General features: G+C 38.8%; 1 protein-coding gene across 6 annotated transcripts in view; it reads left to right on the top strand.

Moving 5' to 3' along the window:
- Nucleotides 1–16976, top strand: part of LOC148059529 (vitamin D3 receptor A) — a 54173-nt gene extending 37197 nt beyond the window's left edge. For 4 of the 6 annotated variants that reach the window (XM_087781292.1, XM_087781290.1, XM_087781291.1 and 1 more), the window contains 6 exons: nt 2144–2328; nt 4604–4703; nt 6065–6242; nt 7781–7932; nt 8006–8122; nt 9211–16976. In XM_087781292.1, the coding sequence (XP_087637418.1) occupies nt 2144–2328; nt 4604–4703; nt 6065–6242; nt 7781–7932; nt 8006–8122; nt 9211–9464 (986 nt within the window). In that variant the 3' untranslated portion in view covers nt 9465–16976. The remainder of the gene's footprint in view (nt 1–2143; nt 2329–4603; nt 4704–6064; nt 6243–7780; nt 7933–8005; nt 8123–9210) is intronic. The other 2 variants (XR_015709387.1, XR_015709386.1) reach the window with 2 other exon arrangements.
- Nucleotides 16977–27291: the final 10315 nt, after the last annotated feature.

Below are 27291 nucleotides of genomic sequence, written 5' to 3'. Positions count from 1 at the left end.
TCTGATCAAAGCTTTTGGTAAAACTGTTTATTTTTAATGTAATTAAGTAATCAAATCCTTTTTTTCTCTTTTATATAACTTCAATTTTTTTTTTTTACATGTTATAAATGGAATTGGTACCAAGTTTTAAAAAAGCTGACTTTACATGTGTAATCTTACTAAAATTAAGTTAAAAAAATAAATAAATAAAATGATATATCAAAGTAAACAAATACATTTTAGGTTATTTTATATTGTGTAGTTACACATTTGTAACAACTAACGACTGCCAACCACTTTTTTTCTTTAATAATAATTTAATAGAATTATTTTAACTTCTTCAACCTCTTTTGAATGATCAACCAGTTCAATGTTGACCATCAGGTAAAACAATAAAAATTAAATGGTGGCCTACAAAAAAACAATTTTTAACTCTAAAAAAAGTAGTGATTATTCAGACTTTTATAGAGTAATCTTTAGACCCAAATAATGTCTTGACATGTCAATATTAACATCCAAATATTACTTAATATAAATGGATTTACCCAATAATAATAAAAACAACCGAAATTAAATGATATATTTTCTCTTTAACATGTTGAATGTGGACAAAAAGTGTCTATAAATGCAGTTAATAAATGAAGAAGGTTGTCAAGCAGTGTTTCCAAGCTGTCAAGAAGATGTTTTTCAGTAGCTATTGTGTATTTAATCTGATACATTTCACACAGATTAGCGCCTGTTGTTTCCCTCCATACGAGGGCAGCAAAAACAAGTTTCTTAAAAGCGTCCACGCACAAATAGTGACATTAATTAAGGCTATATTTGAAGAAAATGAAAAAAAAAATCAAGTCAATGAATAGAACGCCGCTGTGAAGACGCCGGACGCCCGGGACCCTCCGTCGGATCGGCACACAGGGTGACCTCATGGCTCTGGGCCGGTCCCGTTTTGGCAGCGGTGGTAAGTCTGGCAGTCGGCATGTCTGCCTGCACAGTCGAGCGCTTCATGGCTTAGCGGTCACTGTGGCAGTGAGTCAACAGGAGGATATGGGTCGAGGCGTGGAGGGGTCACTTAACTCCACGCCAGCGGGGGAGACCTTACCTGGGTGTTGTAGTGAATGGTTAGTTGTCTTCGTTAACTAGTGTTTAATGAAATTAATATAATAAGTCTGTAGAACTTTTATTATTTCCTGACTCAACACATTAACAGCTTCACAATATTATCATTTAGATAATGAAATATAAATAATTAACGGTGGATATCTGATTAAAATGATCTTAAGGTAGGTAGGTAGAACTTTATTGATCTAAATTGTTCAATTTTTCATAAAAAATAATCAAAATAAAATAAGAACAAGAAGAAAGAGAAATAAAGAGAATGAACAAGATGATACAATCTAAGTCTAAAGGAAGAACATGGATCAAAGAAAAAAAACAAAGACAAAGGATACAAAGATTAACATAGAATAGAACATCCAGATACTTTTACTCCACTCCTGCCCCTGAACTCAGAATTGTACAATTTAATAGCCTGAGGAATGAATGAGTCCTTGAGTCTATTTGTTTTGCACCTGGGAAGGAGCACTTGTTCCTTAAGCCCCACCCACTTAAAAACACTTTTTTTTTTCTTTTTCTGGAGATTAAATCTTGTTCGTCAGAACCACAACCGCTCTACTGTGATGGGTCAAGCATCGAGGTTTGTCACGCGGCGTCAACAATCTCCACCTCCAATGGATGTGTATAAAGATAGAAGTGGTGAAGCCCATTGTTGCATCATAATGGTCTCCGCTCTTGTAACCTCTCGTTCGCTGGGATGTCTTTTTTAATAAAGTAATAATTTCAAAACATGGTCATGAGGAGGGACTTACTGCATCGAATTTTAGTGAAGAGACAAACAATTGTGTGACAATATAATATACATACAATGTACAATAAGAAAACACTATAACCAATAAAGATGATGGGGTTTAAGATAAAATAAGAAGGTGTATATATAAATATTAACGATTATATAGCGACTTCCAATACCAGTAAAACTGATCATTAAAATCAATGGAGTCTCTAGGACTACATCACGATTGGACCACACGTCTTGTGTGATTAAGTTTGACAACCCTGAGTTAAAGATGTTTAAAAATGATGGTTCAAAATGTTCTTGGTCTTCCAGTCATCCTGACCGACGAGGAGGTTCAGAGGAAGAAGGACATGATCCTGAAGAGGAAGGAGGAGGAGGCGGCCCGGGAGGCCATGAAGCCGCGACTCAACGAGGAGCAGACGCTGGTCATCTCCAGCCTGGTGGAAGCTCACCACAAGACCTACGATGCCTCCTACTCTGACTTCAGCCGCTTCAGGGTGAGTCTTAAGAATCCCAAACCTCGGATCACCGTGTTCCTCTTTGTATACACTCCGTAATATCTGCAATCAAGCACTTGGCCACCGGTACTTCTTACACCGGACTTCAAACGTAACAAGTGTTGTTGATTTTGTCTCGTATTTCCTCGCATGCACTCGGATTCGTCACCAAGTCAACACGCACATGTTGTCCTTGAAAACACGTGTGCGTCTTCACATTTTCCAGCTTTTTGGTTTTCCACCAAAAGCTTAGTCTTCTCATACCATCTCGCCCTCTGTCAGCCTGGATCACATCTCGGCAGTCAGTCGCATGTACTTTGAAAGTACCTTCATTATTTATTCAGCTGCACCATGGATGTTGTGAGGTCGACGCTCCAGAGTTCTCATATATATATATATATATATATATATATATATATATCGTATATATGGTGATATCATGAGCTCGTTTTCATCCGATGATTCAACCAGATTATTCACAGGGATATTGTGGAATAATCACAATTCATTTGTTTATTGGCGAGAATTTGTATCTCCATACAGGAGCCACGGTACAATACATTTTGATATATTGTGATACTGTAGTAACAAGGATATATTTGTAGTATTGTCGAGTACTTGACTCTGGTTTCGCAAAATTTACAGACCACTTGACTCTTGACAAAGTCCTGACTGCTTTCACTTGCTTGAAACAAAATACTGTAAATCCAAAGATCAGTTTTAAAAAACTGCTGGAGTCGGCTGTATCCTCTGGTACTCAGTCATCGTGGGGACTTGTGGGATTTTATTGATACTTCAGCGGCAGAGGTCATAATGACTGGTGGTGCCATCTAGGAGCCGTAAAAACTGCATGAATATTTTCATTTTTATGCATAAAAAAAATGTTTTAATTGTTTTATTTTACAAACTCATTATTGAAATCATTAAAAAAAAGAAATATGATTTAAAAGCCAAAGAAAATATGTGCTTCGATATTTTCTTACCCATAATTTAATTGGATTAATTAATCAGATGAATCATGGGTTTATTTTGGAGTATGACTATCAAATAACTTCAGTTTCAATCTGTATTGGTTCTGTTTAATTGTGCATGAACGAACCAGAAAAACTATTAGATTTATGCAATAATTGTTAACAATATTATATATAGTTATGTGTATTGACAAGAATGTGGCGACACAATACATATCACGATACAGGGGCTATGATACGATATATTCCAGCCCTAATATTTGTAGTATTGTCGAGTACTTGACTCTTGTGTTGTAGAATTTACAGACCACATGACTCTTGACGAAGTCGTAGCTGCTTTCAATTGTTATGAAACCAAAATATATCCAAACATCAGATTTAAAAGCTGCTGGAGTCGACTGTATCCTCTCGTCCTTAGCTATTGCCTGGAGTTTATTGTTGCTTTTACTCTGGAGGATGTAATGACTGCTGCCATCTAGCGGCCCACAGTTGAATTGCAACACAACATTTTTAAAATTGGATTAATTATTTGGATTATTCCCAGGTTTATCGGGGAAAAATTAGGATTAAACATATTTCATTATAATCTAGTATAGTTATGTTTCATTATTTAAAAAACAGAAAACATTAACAGAGTTATTGTTTATTTATTTAAGAGTTGTTAAATGTCAGAAACTGTCGAGGACTTGAACTAATCCGCTGTAATCTCCGAGCACACCACCATATCTTAAAGTATAACCGGTTTTAGTGAGACCATTCAAAAAAATAATCTGTATAATTCCGTTAGTGTTTTTAAAGCTTTGCTTCTATTTAAAGTCTGATCCCGTCATCAAACGTACTATTTCTGCGGTCGCTATGGTTTCTCCTCTGCTCTTAGTCGAGGAAAACAAACAAGAAACCTGATCTGTGTTTTATTTGTGACTCTAGAACATGGTGTGCCCACAAGAGCTAATAAATACTCCGGCTTTTTGGCTGTTCTTTTATTCCGGCGGGTAACCGAACGTGGCAATTGTTCTCCAAATATATATACGCGCCATGGATGGTGTAAATGCGTAGAGCCGTCGCTCGACAGCTGCGCCCCGTGAAAAAAAAGAACCGCACGACGCAGGATCTATTTTTTTATTTTTTTTTATTCTGGCCCAAATTACCCCCATATCTTGTAAAAAACCCCGCTTGTTGAAGCAGTTTCACGCTGCGACGTGACTCTTTGTATCGGAGCAGGATCAGCATTTTCAAACCCCGGCGTGCACAGTTTGAGCGCACGTCTATCCGTGGAAATGAATGTGCGCCTCCATGTTTTGCAGCCTCCGGTACGCGAAGGCCCGGTGACCCGCAGCGCCAGCAGAGCCGCCTCTCTTCACTCGCTCTCCGACGCCTCGTCGGACTCATTCAACCACTCGCCCGGTGAGAAGCCCAGATTAATACTTGACTTTTTTGCTGCCGGTTCCACTGACGTCTTGGCGTTTGCTCACAGATGACGACGATAATCATCTTTAAAAGGACTTTTAAATATGCGTTAAAGGTGGGATTGTTGTCAAGTCAATAGAAAGAATGTATCACAATATAATGAAACAAACTCATAGGACAAATGTATTTAAAAAAAGATTAAATATTGATAAAACGGGTAATATTATGTTTAATTAATTAAATAAGCTACTTTTTTTATTTGTAAATATAAAGATTTGTTAGTGAATCATTTGTTACCAGGACAAAAAGAAAGAAAAATATTATATGAATATAATTTCTGTTCTATTGATTATTGAGGTATTTTTTTATTTAATTTAATTTAAACGGTTATTAAAAAATAAACATTTTATATTGTATCTGTGAAGTAATGGATGCGTTTAATGCAGGAAGAAAAACAAAGAGATCATTACGATAAATTGTGCCTCAAGAAATTAAAGGTAATATATTTTATGTCTTTATTAATTGTTGATTATTATTAATATCCTATTATTACATCATAATGGAGTTTGCTCTCGTAACCTCTCGTCCGCCAAGATTTCAGACTGGTGAGAACTTAATAAAGTAATAGCTTTTTTTAAATGTTGGTTAATGTCTCTTATTTAAATTTAATGTATTGTGTTATATGAATCTATATTTATTCCATTTGTATTACTGTATTCCATGTTTATATTCTGCAATGTCACCACACAAAAGTGTTTACAACACTGTCAATGAAAGTTTATCCAATTCTGAAAATCGCAGTCATAATTATTTTATTTTGTTTTTCAATCATTAAATATTTATGAAAATCAAATGATTTTTTAAATTAAGTTTGAGCAAGAAATACTTCCAAAGTGAGTCACGTTAAGAAAAGAGATGCTTATCCTTTAACTGTATTTAAGCGTTGACCTAGAATTTCACAAAAGTACAAAACAAAATATTTCTTAATCATCCATTTTATAGTTTGACCTTATTACGGCCGCATAAATGCTGTTAGAGGGCTGCGTGTGGCCCCCGGGTCAGGTTTCAAATCAAGTTACTGGCTTATCTGATCGTCACTGTCATCTAAAGTGTTTGTACTTATTCCTTCTGGCTCTTTTCAAAGTCCCTCCATTTATTCCGTTTATTCCGTCCGCGTGACGGTCGTTTGACTGAAAATCAAAGCGAGAGTAATGTTCATGTTAAACAATGGTGGCCTATGGAGAAGTCCGTGTTTAAGATAAGATAAGAAACTAATCTGAAGAGATCAAATGGACCGCTTTACGACGTTGACCTCTCGTGTGATTGGAGTTTGACACGTGTGATCCGATGTGCTGCAGAGTCTGTGGACAACAAGATGAACTTCAACAACCTGCTCATGATGTACCAGGACGGAGCCAGCAGCCCCGACTCCAGCGAGGAGGACACCAAGTTATCCATGCTGCCCCACCTGGCCGACCTGGTGTCCTACAGCATCCAGAAGGTCATCGGCTTTGCTAAGATGATTCCAGGATTCAGGTAGAAAAAAACAAAACAGGGGCCTCATGTACTTAAGGGATCTTTCGGTGCCGACATGATCGGGGGGGAAAATATCACTTATAACTCTCAGTTTGCATTGGTTTCCCGCGAAACTGAGCGACATCAGAGAGGAGCTGCCGGCGTGTCACAATATTAACAAATCAATAATAAATCCCACCTCCTTAACATTATAAATGACCTGATGCCAACGACTTGGCGCATTACCATACACTGAGAGTGACTGGTTTACACTTGTTTGAAGTTCCGTGATCTTATAAGAAAACAACTGGGACAAATGAAAAGTACGTACAATATGTTGCTTTAGCAAAGGAGGTTGAAAGAGATGAGTGACTGGATCACACGCATTTGAGTAGCTCATAAGTTAGTATTACTTCAGTGTATATACTGTCAGCGCGACGGCAAGACGCGTCGCCATAGCAACCGAGCCTAGCAAGCTGCGCCGCACAGCTCTAGACGGACGGAGACGTAAACGACAACGAGACATAGAAGTACAAATTGACAACTTGCGCATTTAAGAAATGCTTGATTTATACAATAAAAAAAAAGATAAATTATCGCACGTTTTCTATATGCACGTGCCAATATCGCGATGTCGATATTTTTCCGATATATCGTGCAGCCCTACACGAGTGAATATTAAATATTCACAAGCGTATAAATATGTTCTCATTCACAAAACTGATGATCTTGATTAATTAAGACAAAATCGATCGCTTTATACTGAATATTTTAATCCGCTGTTTCACGCTATTCAGAAAAAATGTAATGAACAAAATGATCAGTGTCCGATCGCTTCTAGTCTCTATGAGAGTCACAGACGTTCTTGTGAAACAACATCACTTCTGATCAAAGTGAAGCTGCAGAATGAAAGTGGCTAAAGTTTCCCTCATGACATCACGTGATCGGAGCGAATCTCCTTGAAAAACACATGTATATATAATCACATGATTTTTTTCATTTGTAATTTGTAAACAAAACTGTTTTATTATATAAATGTAACCAGAATTTGCGCGCGTGTCATCACTACTCGGTGCTTTATAAGTTACTGATTTACTGTTTTATTCTCATCAAACTCCATTTTTAATATGTTTTAAATAAGCCCCTGATCGTCTCTGTTAATTAAATATTCCACCGGAGCTCGTCTGCACTCATTTTAATCGGAAATTGTCAGAAATGTTTTTAAATGAACGCATTTAAACTGTTAATCAAGTTAAAATTCACGTTTGCTTTTTTTTTTTGTTCTGATTGCGGAGAGAAAAATCCCAGACTCTGGTTCATTCAATTATGATTTAAATGTGTAAATGAGGTCGTGGACAGGGACGAAAATTTACAACAATTAATTCTACGTTGATTGGGATGATTAATACGTCTGAAATTCTTTGTACGTGCACCATTTTCTGGATTTGAGTGTCCCACTGTATTTAGTAGAAGTTCAACAAACTTCTTTAGGACTTGATTACATGGATCTGACCACGAGTATGTGTGTGTGTGTGTGTGTGTGTGTGTGTGTGCTGCAGAGATCTGACCGCTGAGGACCAGATCGCGCTCCTGAAGTCCAGTGCCATTGAGATTATTATGCTGCGTTCAAACCAGTCGTTCAACCTGGAGGACATGTCCTGGAGTTGTGGAGGACCCGACTTCAAGTACTGCATCAACGATGTCACGAAAGGTTGGAATCCCCCTTGAATCGAGTCGGTTTTTTGTTGAGGTTCTTTTCTAAACGAGTGTGTGTGGATCCACAGCGGGCCACACCCTGGAGCTGCTGGAGCCTCTGGTGAAGTTCCAGGTGGGGCTGAAGAAGCTCAACCTGCATGAGGAGGAGCACGTGTTGCTCATGGCCATCTGCCTGCTCTCACCAGGTACCAGCAACCCTGACACTCCAGGACAAACGTAGAGATGATCAGGATAAATTGAGCCTCTTAGAATGAAACGACTAAATCCAAACCACACTTCCTGTTTAGTTAATATACATTTCTGTTCAACTCTTGAGTCATAAAGTTTGAAACCCTGGTACAGACTGGCAATAATCTGTTTATACCATATGTATCACAATGCAGGTAATACAGTGAGAACGATATATTGCAATACGGTAGTAACAAGAATATATTTGTAGTATTGTCGAGTACAGACCACATGACTCTTGACCAAGTCGTAACTACTTCTATTTGTTTTGAAACCAAAATATGTCCAAATGTCAGGTTTCAAAGCTGCTGGAGTCGACTGTATCCTCTCGTCCTCAGTCGCTGGGATCTCATCTAATATTAGTTCTTTCAGTTATGGATGACTTAATGAAAGCTGCCATCTAGTGGGCGAAAGTTAAACTGCGACAAACGGCATTAATACTTGCATGTTAATTCTACATTAAAAAAAATGAACTACTTTATTTTACACACACATTATTTTACTATAAACCATGAAATAACTATCATAACTGCTTTCATTTGTTTTGAAACCCAAATACGTTCAAACATCAGCTTTAAAAGCACTGTATCCTCTCGTGCTCAGTCTTTTCCCAGGGTTTACTGTTGCTTTTACTGTGGGGGACATAAGTTTAATTGCAACACAAAAAATGTAAGATTTCTGTGAATATTTGCGTTTTACTTTTAAATAAATGAATAAAAAATCATTCATTTTTATTTTTTTGGTTTTAAAATATAACTAAAAGATTTAAAATATGATTTTAATACCAGAATATAAATATATATTTTAATAAATCGATGCTGTTTAATGTCAATACAGTATCTTGAAAGAAAGGAAAATTGCAATATTTAAATAAATCAATATTTTCTTACACCCTACGTCCTGTAAGGTAAACAAAACATTTTGTTCAAACCCCCCTTGACCAGTACTATTAGTAATATTTTGTGATCCAGTCCAGGTCCAACTCCAACCAAAGAGTTTTTTTGCACGTTTTCATTTGTATCTGACATCTTCTGTCCACCGCCAGATCGCCCCGGCGTCCAGGACCACGCCCGCATCGAGCACCTCCAGGACCGGCTCTCCGACATCCTGCAGGCCTACATCCAGGTCAACCACCCGGGCGGGCGCCTCCTGTACGCCAAGATGATCCAGAAGCTGGCCGACCTGCGCAGCCTGAACGAGGAGCACTCCAAGCAGTACCGCTCGCTCTCCTTCCAGCCCGAGCACAGCACCCAGCTCACCCCGCTGGTGCTGGAGGTGTTCGGCAGCGAGGTGTCGTAGCCGAGGCGGGTCACCGGGTCACCGTGGATCTCTCTCCTCCACAAGCCTTTTTTTTTTTATTTTGAAAACAACCTGGAAACTCCATTCAACTCATCCTCAAACAAGCCGCCGCCGCCGCCGCACATGGATTATTTCACCTTCATCTTTGGATATCAAAACAGGGAATCATGTCAGATGTGCCATCATTTTTGAGAAAACTTTTCTCTCCTGAGCAAGATTATTATTTTCTTTTTTCAATCTCACCAGTGGATAATCTACCGTTACCAGCAGTGTGTCAGGCAATCTGTCACAAACAGCAAAGCTATCCAAATGAACTTCTCCGCGAGGGACGACCGAGTCAAGCTCTCATCCGAGGCTCGATCGAAAGTTTAAAAAACAAAACAAATGCTTTACAGCTTTTAGAAGACTTCAATCAGCCATGTAGTCGACCTATGAGTGTGTGTGTGTGAGTGTGTGAGTGTGTGTGCGTTCACTGAGGAGGAATGTTGATGGAAGAACTGTTTCTGCACAAAAGAGATTGGATGGATGGAAGAGTTGCTACACTTGGAGTTCCTTGTCTGAAAAGGGATGTCGCGAAAACAAGAATGTATGTAAAATGTGATATAAATATAATGAAAGTATAAGCTGGTTTAGATATACGTGTGTTTATATATATATATATATATATATATTTATATATATATATATGAACACAAGATGGCGTCCGTGGGAGCGGCAGATGTTTATAGTGTACAGGAACCTCCTCAGTGTCGGCGTCTTAAGCGCCCGAAACACGCTCATGATACCCAAGGAGTTCTTTCGGTGTACAGAACCAGAGACTCTATCGATGGACCACAAGGGGGTGCGGGCTCCGAAGGGGGGAGGGCTCAGTGCAGGGAAATCTCTCAAATTTGGACCTGTGAAAGTTTTCGTAGATTCTTAAAACACATCGTCATGTTTTTTTTTCTTTCTTTTCTTGGATCCACAGTATTTGTTTTGGTTCTGCTAGATTGCTGCTACGACAGTTCGGGTCGGATAGTTTGGACGGCCATCTGCCTGCTGTTACCTCAGGGAACGCCTTCGTCTGATGTTTTTTTTTTTTGTGTGTTTTTTGTGTGTGTGTGTGTGTGCGTGCGGAGCTTACAATCATGTGGAGGAGAATGTTTTTCAAAAAAAAAGGCATCACTGTGATTTCTAAGAGTAACAACATTACTCTAGATTTAAGCTAACAACACATTTTCACCTTAAATACCATTTTTTTTGTTGTTAAATTTCAGTTTAAATACTTTAAAGCTCACCTTTATATGATTGAAACACCAGCCGCATAAGCATTACCAGGATCTGAACTCGCTACATATCACTTCATCTGTAGGCTCCCCCTCTCTCTCTCTGACGGGCCTCGGTCACCCCCTTGTGGACACGCCTTGTAAATACCACTCGCTAACTCTGTACATATTAGAGGTTATCGTAGGTAAAAACGAGGATATACGTTGGAGACGCGGCACTATATGCAACGACGTTGTGGGGCTGGGTGGGAGAAACACGGCTGAGTTGTTCGCTCAAGATCCTTTAGAAAGACCTTGTAAATACTTCTATTTTAATACGTTGCCCCGATATTTTTTTCCAGTGTTTTAAGTTATACTTCACCCAAATGTCGCCCTTTTTTTTCTACTTGCCCTCATGTCGATTTAGGGTCTTTTTCTTTTTCAAAAATATACGTTTGTACCACATGAGGAATTGTTCTGAAAATAATTTAACAATTCTGTATTTGAAGCTTTTTTTGTAACAGAAGCTAGAATGCTAACATGCTAAATAGAGCGGGAAAGCAATTTTTAATGTCGAGGCTTCAATACAAGATGGACGTTAAAGTCGTGCAGTATGGAGGTGTTTGGATGTTTTTAAGTGCATCGTTCTGGACGAAGATGACGCTAGCCTAGCAGTTAGCCTAGCAACGTCTGCTAAAAACAAGCTTAAAATATACAATACAAGATGGACGTTACAGTCAACCAGTATGGAGGTGTTTGGATGTTTTTAAGTGCATCGTTCTGGACGAAGATGACGCTAGCCTAGCAGTTAGCCTAGCAATATGTGCTAAAAAACAAGCTTAAAATATAGACTTCTTTAAGTTTTTCCCAGAACAATTCCTAATGTCGAGGCTTAAATACAAGATGGACGTTAAAGTCGAGCAGTACGGAGGTGTTTGGATGTTTTTAAGTGCGTCGTTCTGGGCGAAGATGAAGCTAGCCTAGCAGTTAGCCTAGCAATATGTGCTAAAAAACAAGCTTAAAATATAGACTTCTTTAAGTTTTTCCCAGAACAATTCCTAATGTCGAGGCTTAAATACAAGATGGACGTTAAAGTCGAGCAGTACGGAGGTGTTTGGATGTTTTTAAGTGCGTCGTTCTGGGCGAAGATGACGCTAGCCTAGCAGTTAACCTAGCAACGTCTGCTAAAAACAAGATTAAAATATAGACTTGTTTAAGTTTTTCCCAGAACGATTCCTTATGTCGAGGCTTAAATACAAGATGGACGTTAGAGTCGAGCAGTATGGAGGTTTTCGGTGTTTTTAAGTGTCTTTTTGGACGAAGATGAAGACGAATGAGCTCTAGTCGCTACATTAAAATGAACAAACATTTTTGTCTATATCTCTAAAAAGGAACAGATTACTCTAATCGCAACTCTAAGTCGACATGAGGGTGACATTTAAATTTTGGGTGAAATGTCACTTTAAATTCAGTCCAAAATCAAAATGAAAAAAAAAAAGGCTACGTTTACATTTCAAGTCGGTCGACTCGCATTGATCCGAGTCGCTGTGAAGATGTTAAAACAGGCCAATGATGCAACAACAAAAAAACCCTATAAGATGGAATCAAATTCTATTTTAATCAAAAGTTAATTTAAATAAAAATGAATGTGTATTTAATGAAATTCAGAGTCTATGAAAATTTACAATGAGCAAATCTTTTAATCTATTTTGATAAAACGTGTTGTTTTCTTTTAAATCGAGTCCAAAACGTGAGCTTTTTGCAAAAAAAACAACAAAAAAAACAATGGAGATATTTGACGTATGTGAACGCAGCCTTCGCCAACAACTCAGCATGATGCTCTCTCTTCTTAAAGCAGTTTATAAGCTTTGACAGTTACTACATGTATCCACTTTTGTTTCCCTCTCGACACCGGATCCTCTCGTGTCGGTCGAGGATCGGCTTTTCTGTCTTGGCTTTTTTGCTTGCGCTGGGACGAGGATCCATGGACGCTGAAAAGAAAAAAACAAAAAAAACAAAAAAGAAGGAAAAAAAAAACCCTCTGGAAGTGGCGTCTGGTCACGGGGCGGAGAGTTTTTGTTTGTGTAAATTTAAAAAAAAAAGGACGTGTTCATATCAAAGCGATCAGGAACTGACACTGCCTCAACCCGACGGAGCAGGATTTGGATCCAACATGGCTGCTGCAGGAGCCTTCACTCGTCCGACACTAACCTCTGATCATAGCTTTAACTCGGGGCTCCGCATGATGGAGGAGCCGCACCTGTAAAGAAAAAGGAAAAAAAAAAAAAGACTGGACGGATCGGACCTTGAAGGAGAGTCGACGCCTCCTGAAACCCAAAGTGTTTCCTCTCATGACTCTTGTCTCACGTCGTAGCTCGGATTTGTACAACAACTACGAGGACTTTCTTTTCTTCTCATACTTCTTTCGTTTCAACGGAATGCAGGACAGAAGGACCGGGTGGAGAGATGGCGCTTGACCTCTGACCCCTGACCCCGCTTCATTCTCACGCTCTACCTTTTTACATCGACAGCAAATGTCTATTTATATTATAATATAATGGCAGGTAGAGTTTTAAAACTATTCATTAAAATAATGTTTTTTCGATTTTATCATTTAAAAGATCCAGGTTCCTTTCAAAATAAAAGCATGATGATTTATGATTTAACACGAGGTCAAAACAGGATGTAAAGTTGAATTCATAACAACGACATGAAGAGTTATACTGCCACCTACTGGTGATATTACTTATACACGTAAATGTATCAGTGCCATTGGAAAATCTAATGGTTGAATGCAAATTGTTGAATTTCTTTAAAAAAAAAAATTTTAATTTAATTTATAATCGACACATTGAAAGTTTGAGTTTGTTTTCTTTTAATTCAATTGTTATATTATACATTTATTTTTAGTTTTCTTAACATTTTTTAATTGTTAACCCTTGTCTAAAGTCTGATATTTTAATTCCAATAACTCGAAAATGTATATTTAAATGGTAGCCTTTTTAAATTACATTTTTAAAAAAGTGGGAAGAAATAGGTTCTTTAGACTTAATCATTAAAGATTCCCTAGTTACTCGATCTTGGGCTTCTACGCCGTCATGTGATCGTCCGTGCGTGACGTGATTGGCCGAGAGTTCGATGGAAAGTAGCTCGGTAATCGTTTGGTAATGTCTGCTGGCATGATTATACCAGCATTTTTATATTGAATAAAAAAGTACTACAGTACTAAAACTACGAGTAAAAAATATAATCCTGAAATTATTATTATCTATTATTTTTAATTACAATATGGAACTATTTTTTATAAAAAAAAACGCATTTATTTTGAAAACTTCCAGTTTAAATTGGGCTTTAAGTAAAGTTTTTGCTGTTGATGTAAACGTAACAAGACGACAACCGTGGGGTCAGAGGTCGACGCCATCTTCCCTCCGGCCGGCTGCTCCACCTCAGTCGCCTTACTTACTTACAGGAACTTTCTTCAGCTTGAAACATTCTAACAGATACCTCAACAACCTACTGGACTCACGTTAGCCTTTCATGGGAACCCAACACGTCAGACACACGACAAGCGTTGATTTTTTTTTCCACTTGTACCAGGTTTTTTTTCCTAGTGACTCGATCTGTCAATCATTGGATCCCAATGTTCCCTAAATTCTCTTCATCTGCCTCATTCCTAGACTTCAACATACTACCTCTCCCTCCTTTTTTTTTTTTTGTCGCGTCCTGATCCTTTTTTTTGTACAGTTTTTTCTTTCTTAAAAAGTATTATTTAAGAGGATTATTTAAGGTTAAAGCCCCTAAAGATCCGCGACAAATAAACAGTAAATTAATCGTTTTTAAATAATATTTTTTTTAATGAAAAAAGGAGATTTTTATGTTTAAAAAAAAAAAAGCCAGATGATACAGAGTCCTCCCTTTTATATATTCCCCGTTTCGTTTCTTATCAGTCGTGATTCCGGCTGCACTTTCTGCTTCACTATCTCACGACAAACACTAGCTTAAACCAAGCGGTTCGCATTCTAGACGCAACTTTAAGATTGTTCTCGAGTGATTTCACGTGCGGAGCTCAAGACGCTCGTCCGATCGATCGTCCTCGCAAAACATCTCGCGACATTGGGATCCAGTTTAGATCAACTTGTGTCTTTTTTTTCCCACTCACTGCTCCCCCTCCTGCCTTCGATCCTCTTCGGTCCCGTTCTGCGTTTTTTGCGGCTTTCGCTCCTTCTTCTTCTTCTGCTTTAAAAACGAAAACAAAACGACGGTAAATAACACGAAAAGCCTTGACTCGTCACCGCGAGATTTCAAGTCCACGGTATTGATGGAGTTTCACTGCTTTTCTGAGGCTCCGGAGTCTTTGTTGTCTTGATAGGGGTTAAAAAAGTACTTTAAACACAAAGTATTGTCTAAAGTACTAGGTCAATATATGAAATAATACAAATATATTGTCGTCTTTCTCAAGGCCTTGAAGTTTAAGGGATAAAAGATTAAAATCTGACCAGCCAAAGAATAAGAAAACGTGGTGAAAACATGTGCCTTTGAATATGTTAAATTTGAGATGATGCTCTTTTTTCCGAGGTGTCTTTGAATGCATCTCGTATCCTGACCTAAACAAAAACCATTAAAACATTTTTGCTGCAAATTATTTTTTCGGACTTGGACGCAAAATAATTGATTCGCTACGAAGAAAAAAAAAATTGCAATATCAATTTTCGGAATTGTTGACTTTGTTTTCTGGAAAATATTTCTTTTGATGTTTCAAGATCAACATATTTTAAGTTTTTTCAGATATAAATAACTTAAATTGGAAGATTTCGGAAGTAACTGATATGATATGAAAAGTATTTAGGATTTTTTTTTTTTACCCTTTGTGTTATCTCAGGGTCAAGGTGACCCGAAAGGCCTGACAACAAATGTGTATCCCTTGTGTTGTCTCTGGGTCAAGGTGACCCGAAAAGGCCTGACAACAAATGTGTTTGTGGTATCCCTTGTTGTATCTCAGGGTCAAGGTGACCCGAAAGGCCTGGTAACGAATGTGTTTGTGGTATCCCTTGTGTTGTCTCCGGCTCAAGGTGAACAACCTCCCTGGCTTCCATGTGCAAAAGTGGAGGTCGTTCACATTTGTTTTCGGGGCCTTTGGGTCACTTTGACCCTGAGGTAACATGAGGGTTAAAAAATATATGGAGATTTTATTAAAGACAGAATGTAATTATCCACAAAAAATATTAAAAAATAAAGATATTTTTAGGATTATGAAAATAGGAAGCTGTTAAAAAACTACAAAAAACTATTTTTGGACAATAAAAAGAGAGAGAACCTCAGAAGAGCAGAAACTCCCGCCGTCACTCAACCCGTTCCGTTTCCTCTCGTCGCGTCTCTGCTACCTCTTTTTTAAAATAACAACAAAATATGCGCTTCAACACACCGTCACGCTCAGATGGACACGCGCACACTCACGTGCACTTCTTTCCTTCACCAGCAGTTCTTTGCCAATGATGCACTTGTGTTTTCGTCTGTAAAAAAGCTCTGCGAAAAAAAAAAAGAAGAGTCTCTAGTCTCTTACGACCTGGAGCTGCTGCCAGATGCTTGGAAGTCATTCAACACATTTCAACGATCAAAAAAAAAACAACAACAGACAGAAAATGCACATAGTTCTGAGCTCAGTTGTACCTTTGTGTGCCTCGAACCCACAGCCTTATTTTGGGACTATATCAGGGGTTTTAATGTTGGACAGTCTTTGTATCGCTGAAGACATTTCATACAATCACAGTAGCTGGTCTCTCTTCACACACACTCTCATCTTCAACTGTAGTCGAGTCCCAAGATAAGTCATCTACACACACACACACACACACGCAGTATAACTCACCGGACCTCAGTGCTTCATAGAGAACTTTCTCAGAACCGTGGCCATGTCGCCGACGTGGATTTTATTGCTCGACTACCAAACCGTGTAGTGTCACACATGCAGGACTCTAACCAGCATCTCTTCTGCGTGGTCGCTGCCACCAACTCTCTTGTTTGTTTTTTTTTCGTGTCGCTCTGTTCTTTATTTTTTTAATTTTATTTTCTCCTTTTTGCCCTTTTGAAGTTGATCCATTTTACTTTGATGATATTGTACGTAGAGAAATACTGATGATGTTTTTGAGGAAATCACAAATAAAGCAGCTGTATATAATGATGCAAAGCAAAGACACGTGTTTTTGTATTTGTTCTTGAAAGTTCTACGCATTGTGATACTGTAGTAGCAAGTATATATTTGTAGTATTGTCGAGAACTTGACTCTGGTGTCGCAGAATTTACAGACCACATGACTCTTGATGAAGTCGTAACTGGTTTAATTTGTTCTCAACGCAAGATACGTCCAAACATCAGCTTTAAAAGCGACTGGAGTCGACTGTATCCTCTCGTCCTCAGTCATCGCCGGGATCTCTGCATTTTAACGTTCCTATCTTCAATTTTATACCTACTTTATTGGAATATTAACCATAAAAGAATTATGATATAAATATCATTCTAGTTTAAATATCGGATTGGCTAGCACTTGTAGCATGGCTATGCTAATGCTGATATTATAAAAATCCAGACCTTGGGCGAAAACGGTGAGTACACTCGTGTTGATAACAAGTTGTGTCATTTTTGCGTGTGTTCTTGGGACATTAGAAATATTTAAAAGGATTTCAAAAAGGAAATTAAAGTGTAAATAAGTTGTGTTTATAACTGTTGAGACTCCATAGACAATATTACGTTAAAAGACAGAAAATGCCGAAGACATATATTTAGTTCATTTATTTCTCCTTTTTAAATGGTGGAAAAATCTAGTAAAGTAAGAGTAAAAAGTAAGTAAAAATTAACCTTTTTTTTGTAACATAAACTTTACAATTAAACGCTGATGTTTCAGTTTCAGTTTATCTAAAAGGTAAATGTCTTTTTATAAATATAATAATTCACGTCAAAACATTCAAGTTACATTCAAACACGTCAATTACCTAATACACTTACTGACTATTTGCTCTTTATGTAGTTAAATCACGACTAAAAAATGACAAACGTCAACTTCCAGGAACTTGTACCATTTGTGTCAAAATCAAATCTTCTCCCTTGATTTAACTGTTGGATATTGTGTGTTGAGAATATAGTCATACATTGTATGACATTAATACAATCAGTATATCCAACACGGTTTAGAAATAAATACCTAAAGATAATTGGTACGTTTTTTTTAGTTTTTTTTAAGAGTTTTTAAATAGATGTCGAAATAATTTATAATTTGAGTTGTAGTATCCGTCTTTGGTCACTAGAGGGTGACAAAGTAGCAGAAGAAAACACGGTTGTTGTTTTTTTAACTCCCTTCTTGTGGCGATATTACGCCATTACATCCATTTACATACTGGAGGAATTCAGGAATAATAAAAGAAAAACTTAAATAAAACCAAAAATGTCTCACTTTGATATCAGACATTTTGTCTTTCTGAACATCCTTTATATCCATGATGATAGTTTTTTAATTTAAATCTCAAAGTGGCTTCAACATAACTTGATAATCTGAGATTATTGTCGATGATTCGACTCATAAAATGTAGTAAAGATTACTTCATAATCTTAACTCATATTTAAAGTTGTCAAGTATTTAAGACAAAATGAAAGGTTATTTTTTTTATAGAAGATCTCGTGATGTTCAGTCCTTCAAAGTTCCAGTCCTGATAGAAAGATCCCTGTCTTCCCTCACCAGACCAGAGGGTCCAGACCTCGGGGTTCTAGGCGGACATGTTTCGGGGGAAGAGACGCGAGAGACGCTGCGGTGGCGCTGCTGACGCATGCGTCGAACATGGAGCGCCTGGAAAGGAATCTCCGTCTGGAATAAAAAACCTCAAGACGAGGTCAGGAAGACGTGGAACATCTTTTTCTCCCTGAATAATGAGCCATAATGTTTTTAATCCGGTGGTAAATACTTCTTAGTCGAAAAGTCCAGTATTTAGGATATAAATGTTTGCTTGGTATGAACGCTGAGTGTGTGTGTAAGTGTCTGTGGTTGTGTGTGTGTGTGTGTGTGTGTGTGTGTGTTCCTGACAGTGGGAGCGTGGGAATATGGTGAGGGATTTCTGTGGTATTTTTAATGTTTGTTATTAAATATTGCCACAAGGGACCGCGGGCCGACCTCAGACACTCCCCTTCAGCTTCAACCTCCTCTTTATTCGTCTCCTCAAATAACAATGGAGTCTAAAAAAAAAAAAAAAGAAAGAGAAAAGGTTCCAGTGAGTTTAAATAAACTCTCGGGGAGTCGAACACAAACGGAACCCGTGTTAAAATAACTCGCGACGAGAGTAGAAGTCGTTCTTGTGATGATAGTCTAGTCATTTTAACCCTGTAGTCTGGAGTACCTTCATTTATTTACTAGTGTGACCCGGAGTGTGTTTTGGCAAGGAACTCACGATATATCGTGATACTGTAGTAAGAAGTATATATTTGTAGTATTGTCAAGTACTTGATTCTGGTGTTGCAGTATTTATAGACAACATGACTCTTGACGAAGTCATAGCTTGGTTTTAAAACTAATAAAATCAGTTATGTCCAAACATCGGCTTTAAAATCTGCTGGAGTCGACTGTATCCTCTCGTCCTCAGCCATCGCCAACATATGTCCAGATATCAGCTTTTAAAGCTAGTGGAGTCGACTGTATCCCCTCGTCCTCAGCCATCGCCAAAATATGTCCAGACATCAGCTTTAAAAGCTCCTGGAGTCGACTGTATCCTCTCGTCCTCAGCCATCGCCAAAATATGTCCTGACATCAGCTTTAAAAGCTGCTGGAGTCGACTGTATCCTCTCGTCCTCAGCCATCGCCAAAATATGTCCTGACATCAGCTTTAAAAGCTGCTGGAGTCGACTGTATCCTCTCGTCCTCAGTCATCACCAACATATGTCCAGATATCAGCTTTTAAAGCTAGTGGAGTCGACTGTATCCTCTCGTCCTCAGCCGTCGCCAAAATATGTCCAGACATCAGCTTTAAAAGCTGCTGGAGCCGACTGTATCCTCTCGTCCTCAGTCTTCCCCGAAATATGTCCAGATACTAGCTTTAAAAGCTGCTGGAGTCGACTGTATCCTCTCGTCCTCAGCCGTCGCCAAAATATGTCCAGACATCAGCTTTAAAAGCTGCTGGAGTCGACTGTATCCTCTCGTCCTCAGCCATCCCCGAAATATGTCCAGATACTATCTTTAAAAGCTGCTGGAGTCGACTGTATCCTCTCATCCTCAGCCTACGCCAAAATATGTCCAGACATCAGCCATGATTTTATTGTTCCTTTAGTTGCAGAGGACGTAATGACTACTGCGGGAAGTTTAATTGCAACACAATAATTAACCAACACACGGAATATTTGCATGTTAATTGTAAAAACTGAACTAAATAAATGATCTATATGAGTTTAGAATAGTAACAGCTAATTGGCATTGAAAAAAAAACTTTTTTCATACTAATAAAAATAATTAAACCATTTAATATCGTTTGTTTTTTACTAAAGGAATGTATTAAGATAAAGACAAAAGTTTTTTTCAATATTATTTTCCCCGTCAGTTTCTTTGGCTTGACGGCCCCTAAATGTGGCCCCTCGGGAAATATCCATCCCTAATTATTAAACGTATCAAATGATGACGTCGTCGAAACTTTTTCTTCACATTTTCTAATATTTTTATCAGCTGCTGTACAAGTTCTTCGCCGACATTCCTGCCCACATTGTCGGACGGTCCCTAACCCTGCACTGGGGTGTGAGGGATTAAAGGGGAAGATTCTCTTTGGCAGAAAATCACTCTGTGGTCTTGTTACGATGAAGCATCGACTCTCTTTCTCTGGAGTCGTTTTCCATGAAATTCAAAAGCTCAGATTTTTCTTTCTTTTTGTGGTGTCGGAGCCGAGAGAAAGTTCTCTGGCGAGGAGCGACATTCCCTCGTTCAGGGAGGAGAAGGTCAAGTTTTGGGTGGAGCCGACAGATGAGGGGATTCATACCACAGACTATACATCTTTCTCTTTTCCGGACACACCAAAATCTTTTTTTTCCCTTCTTTTCGCCCTGAAAAAACTGGATGATGATGATGGAGAGATTTTCTCGTTTAGTTTGTGACCTTGAAACACTCGTTTATACTCCAACCGAAAGTCCACTTCTGGCTCTAGAGTTTCAAAATAAAACAAAGAGGTTTGGATGAATTAATGCTAGAAAACATCTGCGTCTAAACACACATTTATTAATAATTATCATCCCTTCATTCATGCTTTTATTTTGAGGCTGCAGTGACTTCCTCTTTTCACGACTGTCATGTTTTTATATTTCCACTTCCTGGTGCAGCTGCTCATGACGTCCTCTGATGATCTTTTGATTTCTGCAGCTCTGCAGACTTTTATTTGTGTGGGCGCAGCTGCTTCCTGTTTTGACGAAGAGGAAGTCATAGTGAATATTAATGGACCGTCGATAAATAAACATGTTCAGATAAATACTTAAATATACCGCGGTTTTAAACGTTTTATTCTTGGACTAAAAATAAACACTAAAAATAAATGATATAGTGGTTTATTTTTTTTAACTTGTTTACAGGTTTATTTTGTGAGTAAATTTGACTGAAAATAGCGCCTTGTCGTGTCAAAGTTACTTCAGAGAAAGTTCCATATTTATTTCAAAATAAAACTCCTTTCAGACAGTACTAATCAATCCAACAGATATTATCTTATGATTATCTTTTTTATTTATGTGCGGAATATACTGTAAGAACTGAAGGAAGGTCAAAGGAAATATCCAATTTCATTTGAGTCAAATTAAACTGAGATTTTGGAATCTTGTAAACACACAAACAAAAAAAATCGTTCTTTACTTTATTCTTGTTTGAAGAGACTTGATAAGAAAATGTGTCTCTCATCATTGGCCAAATTTATTACATTTTTTTGTTTTTTTTTGTCCCAATAACGTTGTTGTTTTTTTCAAGATTTTACCAATGAAAATAAATCTCAGTTTTAACATTTATTTATGTCCACCAGGGCCTGAACCTAGTTTATTTTCTGACATTTTAATCTATTTGAATGTGTTTTTTTATATTTGAAAAATTATATATTTTGATATTTCCGTATCTTAAAAAAAAAGAAAAAAAAAGTCAGTAAATATGATTAAGTCACACAAGACAGTTTTTACATAAAATAAGACAAACGAGTAAATATAAAATAATGTCACAGCAAATATTACAGGATTTACGGTAAATCCTTATTGAGAAAAATGTATGAACAGTCCTCCTGCAATGCATGCTGGGACAAATTAATCAAACTCTTATGTAATTCAAGCAGAACTAGCAACTATCATAGATATTTTCTTTCAGAGAATTACGCCCCATGCTCTATGTCACAAACTATTGCAATACTGTAGTAACAAGGATATATGTGTAGTATTGTCGAGTACTTGACTCTGGTGTTGCATAATTTACAGACCACATGACTCTTGATGAAGTCATAACTGCTTTCATTTGTTTTCAAACCAAAATACGTCCAAACTTTAGCTTTTAAGCTTCTTGAGTCGACTGTATCCTCTCGTCCTCAGTTGCTGCGATCTCATGGAATATCATTGTTCCTTCAGTGATGGAGGGCATAATGAATGCTGCCATCTAGTGGGCGGAAGTTTAACCGCAACAAACTGCATGAATATATGCACATTTCCTCTAAAAGCTGCTGGAGATCGACTGTATCCTCTCATCCTCAGGGAACTCTGATTTCATTGTTCGTTTTGCCGCATAGGTGCATAAGTTTTATCGCAACTAAAGATTGAATATACGCTGTGAATGTTTGCAGGTTAATTGTAAATAAAAATAGAATTGTTTGATTTTATTCTCACTTTATTAAAATATAAACTGTAAAATAAGAACTATGACTACTGTATATATTGTACATATACTTTTAACACAAAATTAACTTCTTCCTGTTTTCCGAGCGGATGTTTATTTATCGAGCACAGAAACAAAACCGTCGTCAGAAGTCGCCGAACGACCTCGACGAACATTTTTTCCTCAACTTTTTCCTCAACATTCCTTCATCAGATCTTCTTCTATCTTCTCCTCGTCTCTGTTCTTTCAGTTTTTTCTTCTTCTTCTTCTTCTTCCAGGAGCGCGTGAGAGCGCAATCAGACTCTCCGAAAGCTTTTCCGCACACGCAGCCAAATTTATCCCCGTGGTTTTCCACATGTTTATTTTGGGTTTCGCATCAGGGACGACATATCTGCGGGAAAACCAAACGACCCGGAGCCGGTGCTTTCCCTCTCCGGGGGAATCATCGCGACACGGGGTTAAAAATAGGAAAACCAGAAATGCAACTTGTTTTTTTATTTTCGGCAGATGAAAATGAAAGATGGAACGACACAATCTTCTTCTTTATTTAGATACGAGGGAAGTTGTTTTTTTTAATCGACGACCTTCGACTTTTTCTTTTAAAAAAAGATGGTAGAATGTGTGTAGGTCGAGAGGAATTCCGGGGCCAGGAAAATGGAATCCACTCCTGGGTTTGACCTGTGTTTCACACGGCGTCTGCTGCGCTCGTCTAGCTAGCCTTTCCCGCTACTGTCGCGGGAATGTTTCCGCTGCCGGGTGGGCGACCGCGGAGATGTGATCCAGCGTGGGCGACTTGGAAGCGAGACCCCGGGGCTCCGGTGTCCAGTAGCTGCTCCCAGATTACACTTATATTTCACGCATCAACCGCCAACTGTTCAATACCCCCCCGACCCCCGACCCCCGACCTCCCCCCCGACACGTCTGGTGTTTCCGACTTCCTCCGACATGATCTTAAATCACCATGTGTACGTTCTACGGTGGCCCCTGAGGCGCAAAATAATTACAAGTAACATCAGGTTTTAAATTTACCATTTCAAAATTATACATTCTAAGCGTAGGTGATGAGAGCGTGTTAATGGTTGTCTGTCTTTGTGTGCCCTGCGGCAGACTGGCCTCCTGTCCAGGGTGTCCCCCTGCCTCTCACCCTTTGATACTGGGATAGGCTCCGGTCTCTCCGCGACCCCGAACCCCGGGATAAAGCGAAAATTAGAAAATGAAATTAGAAAATGAATGAATGAATGAATTCAATAATTTTCACGTTGAATTTGTTTTTATTTTTTTGTTCAATTACTGAATGCAAATATTTTCAAAATGAGTTTGTTTTTGTATTTTGGAATAATTGGAGAAAAAATGTTAAAATATTTATTTTAAATAATTTACACACAGAGTTTTATATTGTTTTTTTTCCCAAGAATACAAAACTTATTTTTTAAACTCAATATACCAACATTTTTATATTTAATTTAAAAGGCTGCTAATTGAAAAATATTTGGTATATATATTGGAATTAAAACATAAAACTCATATGTGTAAATTGTTTTTTCCTATCCTTTTTTTAATCTTTATTTTTATTGAATTATTCAAAAATAAAAATCCAAACTTGTATATACAATTTTTTCAAAATTTTGAATTAAATTATTAAAAAAAACGTTTCATAATTTAAGTTAAATTAATAAATATTTTCAATATTTTTATGATGATATACAGTCCTTCCATAGATAACACAGGTTATTTATGATCGGACGTAAGTTCAACTGCAACAAACTGCATGAATATTTGCTTTAAAAGCAGCTGGAGTCGACTGTATCCTCTCATCCTCAGTCACTGGGATCTCTTGGAATATTATTGTTCCTTTGGTGACAAAGGAAATAGTGAATGCTTCCATCTAGTGGCTGGAAGTTTAACTGCCACAAACATGCATTTTTCCATGTTTGCTTTAAAAGCAGCTTTAGTCGACTGTATCCTCTCGTCCTCAGTCGTCACGGTATCATTGCGACATTGAATTGCATCGATTGTTTCTCACATGTCACTGCGAGGTGACGAAGAACTCGACGGAAACCTCCGAGTCATGGGGAAAGTCCCGAGAGTTCCTGTCCCAGATCCCGATCCAAACCGTCAGTCAAAGATGAAAAAAAAAAGGTCGCCATGGTTACGGCGGGTCGTGGAAGGGAAGCAGCTGCGGCGAACACGCTCTGACACGCATGTCCTCGACACCTGTTTCGGCGTCGAGCTCCACCACACGTATGTTGAAGACCTTGTGTGTTCACATGCACACAAGTGTTTGTTGGAGTTAAAAAAGTAACAGCAACATAAAGCACTTCCTGTTTGGTGGAGCCGTCGCTGACCTGCTCCACCGAGTTCCAGCAGCTTCGGCAGCGACATGCAAGACAAATGAGTTGTGTATAAATAAAACTGTGTGTGTGTGTGTGTGTGTGTGTGTGTGTGTGTGTGTGTGTGTGTGTGTGTGTGTGTGTGTGTGTGTGCGTGTGCAGCAGTTTGTTCAGCTGTGACTGGAGTCAGACAATAACACGCAGGAATATATTGTGCAAACAGGAAATCTTTACGAGTCGTAGGTCTGTCGGCTCGTACAAGAAGTTGTGTTGCTTCGAAGAATTGTGTAGACGATGAGATGATTGTGAAGCAGTTGTTGGGTTTTTTTTTATTCGACGTTTTTCTTCCGTGAACAACACAACGTCTTGTTGTGTTTTCTTTTGCATTAAGAAGGATCAGTGTGATGAGCAGCAACAGCTGTACTGCTGCAGGATATCAGGGCTTTGTGCGTCTGTGTGTCTGTGTGTGTGTCTCTCCGAGTGTCTGTGCATGTGTGTTTTTGTGTCTGTTTTTGCATGCCTTTGTGTGCAGGTTTTTGTCCGAATGTGTGTTTGTGTGCCTGTGAGTGCACATGCGTTTTGTTGCATCTTTGTGTGTCTGTTTGTGTGCTTGTGTTCCTGTGTTTCTGTCAACACGCATGTGTTTGTGTCTGCATGTGTTTGTGTATTTGTTTATTTGTGCTGGGGTGTTTGTGTGTTTCAGTTTTGCACCAATGTGTTTGTTTGTGTGTCTTTGTTTGTGTGTGCACATGTTTGTGTTTGAGTGTGCGCGCATGTGCGTGTCTGCATGTGTGTTTGTGTGCGTTAAAGCGTGTGAATGTGTTCATGTGTGCATTATTGTGTGTCTATTTGCGTGTTTCAGTGTGCATGTGTATGTTTTAGTTTTTGTGTCTGTGTTTCTGTGTGCACAAGTTTGTGTTTGCGTGTGTGCACACTTATGTGCGTTAATGTGTGTGTTCAAGTGCGTGTCGTTTTATCGGTGTCTGTGTGTGTGCTTTTCAGTGTGCACTCGTATGATTGTTTCTGTGTCTTTTTTTCTGTGTGCACACTTGTGTGCGTTAATGGTTAATGTGTTTTAAAGCTGCTGGAGTTGACCGTATCCTCTTGTCCTCAGCCATCGCCGGGACTTCATTGTCCCTCTAGCTGCGGAGGACACAGCCATCTAGTGGACAGAAGTTTAATTACAACACAAACATTAACGAACGCTGTGATTATGTTAATTCTAACACACCCTTGTGTGCGTTAATGTGTGTGTTCAAGTGTGCGTCTTTTTGTCCCTGTGTGCGTTTCAGTTCGCACCCGTATTTTTGTTTGTGTGTCTGTTTTTCTGTGTGCATGCATTTGTGTCTGCAATTGTGTTTGTCTGCATGCACCTGTATGTGTGTGCTTTTGTCTATGTGCACATGTCTGTGCGTGTTTGTGTGTGTTCATGTTTGCTTATTTGTGTGTCTGTTTGTATGTTATGTGCGTTAACGTGTGTGTGTGTTCAAGTGCGTGTCTTTTTGTCCGTGTCTGCGTATGTGCGTTTCAGTGTGCACCCGTATGTTTGTTTGTGTGTCTGTTTTTCTGTGTGAACGCGTTTGTGTCTGCATGTGTGTTTGTCTCATGCACCTGTGTGTGTGTGCTTTTATCTGTGTGCACATATCGCTGTGCGTGTTTGTGTGTGTTCATGTTTGCTTCTTTGTGTGTCTGTTTCTGTGTGCATTTATGTGTGTGCGTCTGCATGCGCCTGTGTGTTTGTGTGTGTGGTGCACGTGCGTTTGTGTGTGTGCGTCTGCATGCGCCTGTATGTTGTGTTGTGTTTGTGTGTGTGTGTGTTCATGTTTGCTTCTTTGTGTGTCTGTTTCTGTGTGCATTTATGTTTGTGCGTCTGCATGCGCCTGTGTGTTTTTGTGTGTGTGTTTTGTATGTGTGTGTGTGTGTGTGTATGTGTGTGCGTCTGCATGCGCCTGTATGTTGTGTTGTGTTTGTGTGTTCATGTTTGCTTCTTTGTGTGTCTGTTTCTGTTGTGCATTTACGTTTGTGCGTCTGCATGCGCGTGTGTGTTTTTGTGTGTGTGTTTTGTGTGTGTGTGTGTGTGTGTGTGTGTTGTGTGTGTGTGAGTCCTAACATGTAGCTCAGCAGGGACACGAGGTGTGCGGAGGAGAAAGAGAGGATGAAGAAAATCCCCCTCCACGTCCCCCAGAGAGAGCCATCGTCTTCCCTTTCTTTCAGACCCATTGTGTTCCGTCTTCACCTCCTTCCTCCGTCCATCCATCTCCACATCCTCGGCAAAATGCGGCCTCGGCGCTCGGATATCACAAATCTATCATCCACATCTGGCTCCGGCCCGGGCGGTGTCAAATATAGCCCAGCAGGGCGTGGTCGCCCCAAAAAAAACACACACACACGGGTCTGGTCGAAAA

This window comes from Callionymus lyra, chromosome 19, assembly GCF_982586985.1.
Source record: "Callionymus lyra chromosome 19, fCalLyr1.hap1.1, whole genome shotgun sequence".
Classification (NCBI taxonomy): Eukaryota; Metazoa; Chordata; class Actinopteri; order Syngnathiformes; family Callionymidae; genus Callionymus; species Callionymus lyra.
This window is presented reverse-complemented; position numbering and strand designations above follow the sequence as displayed.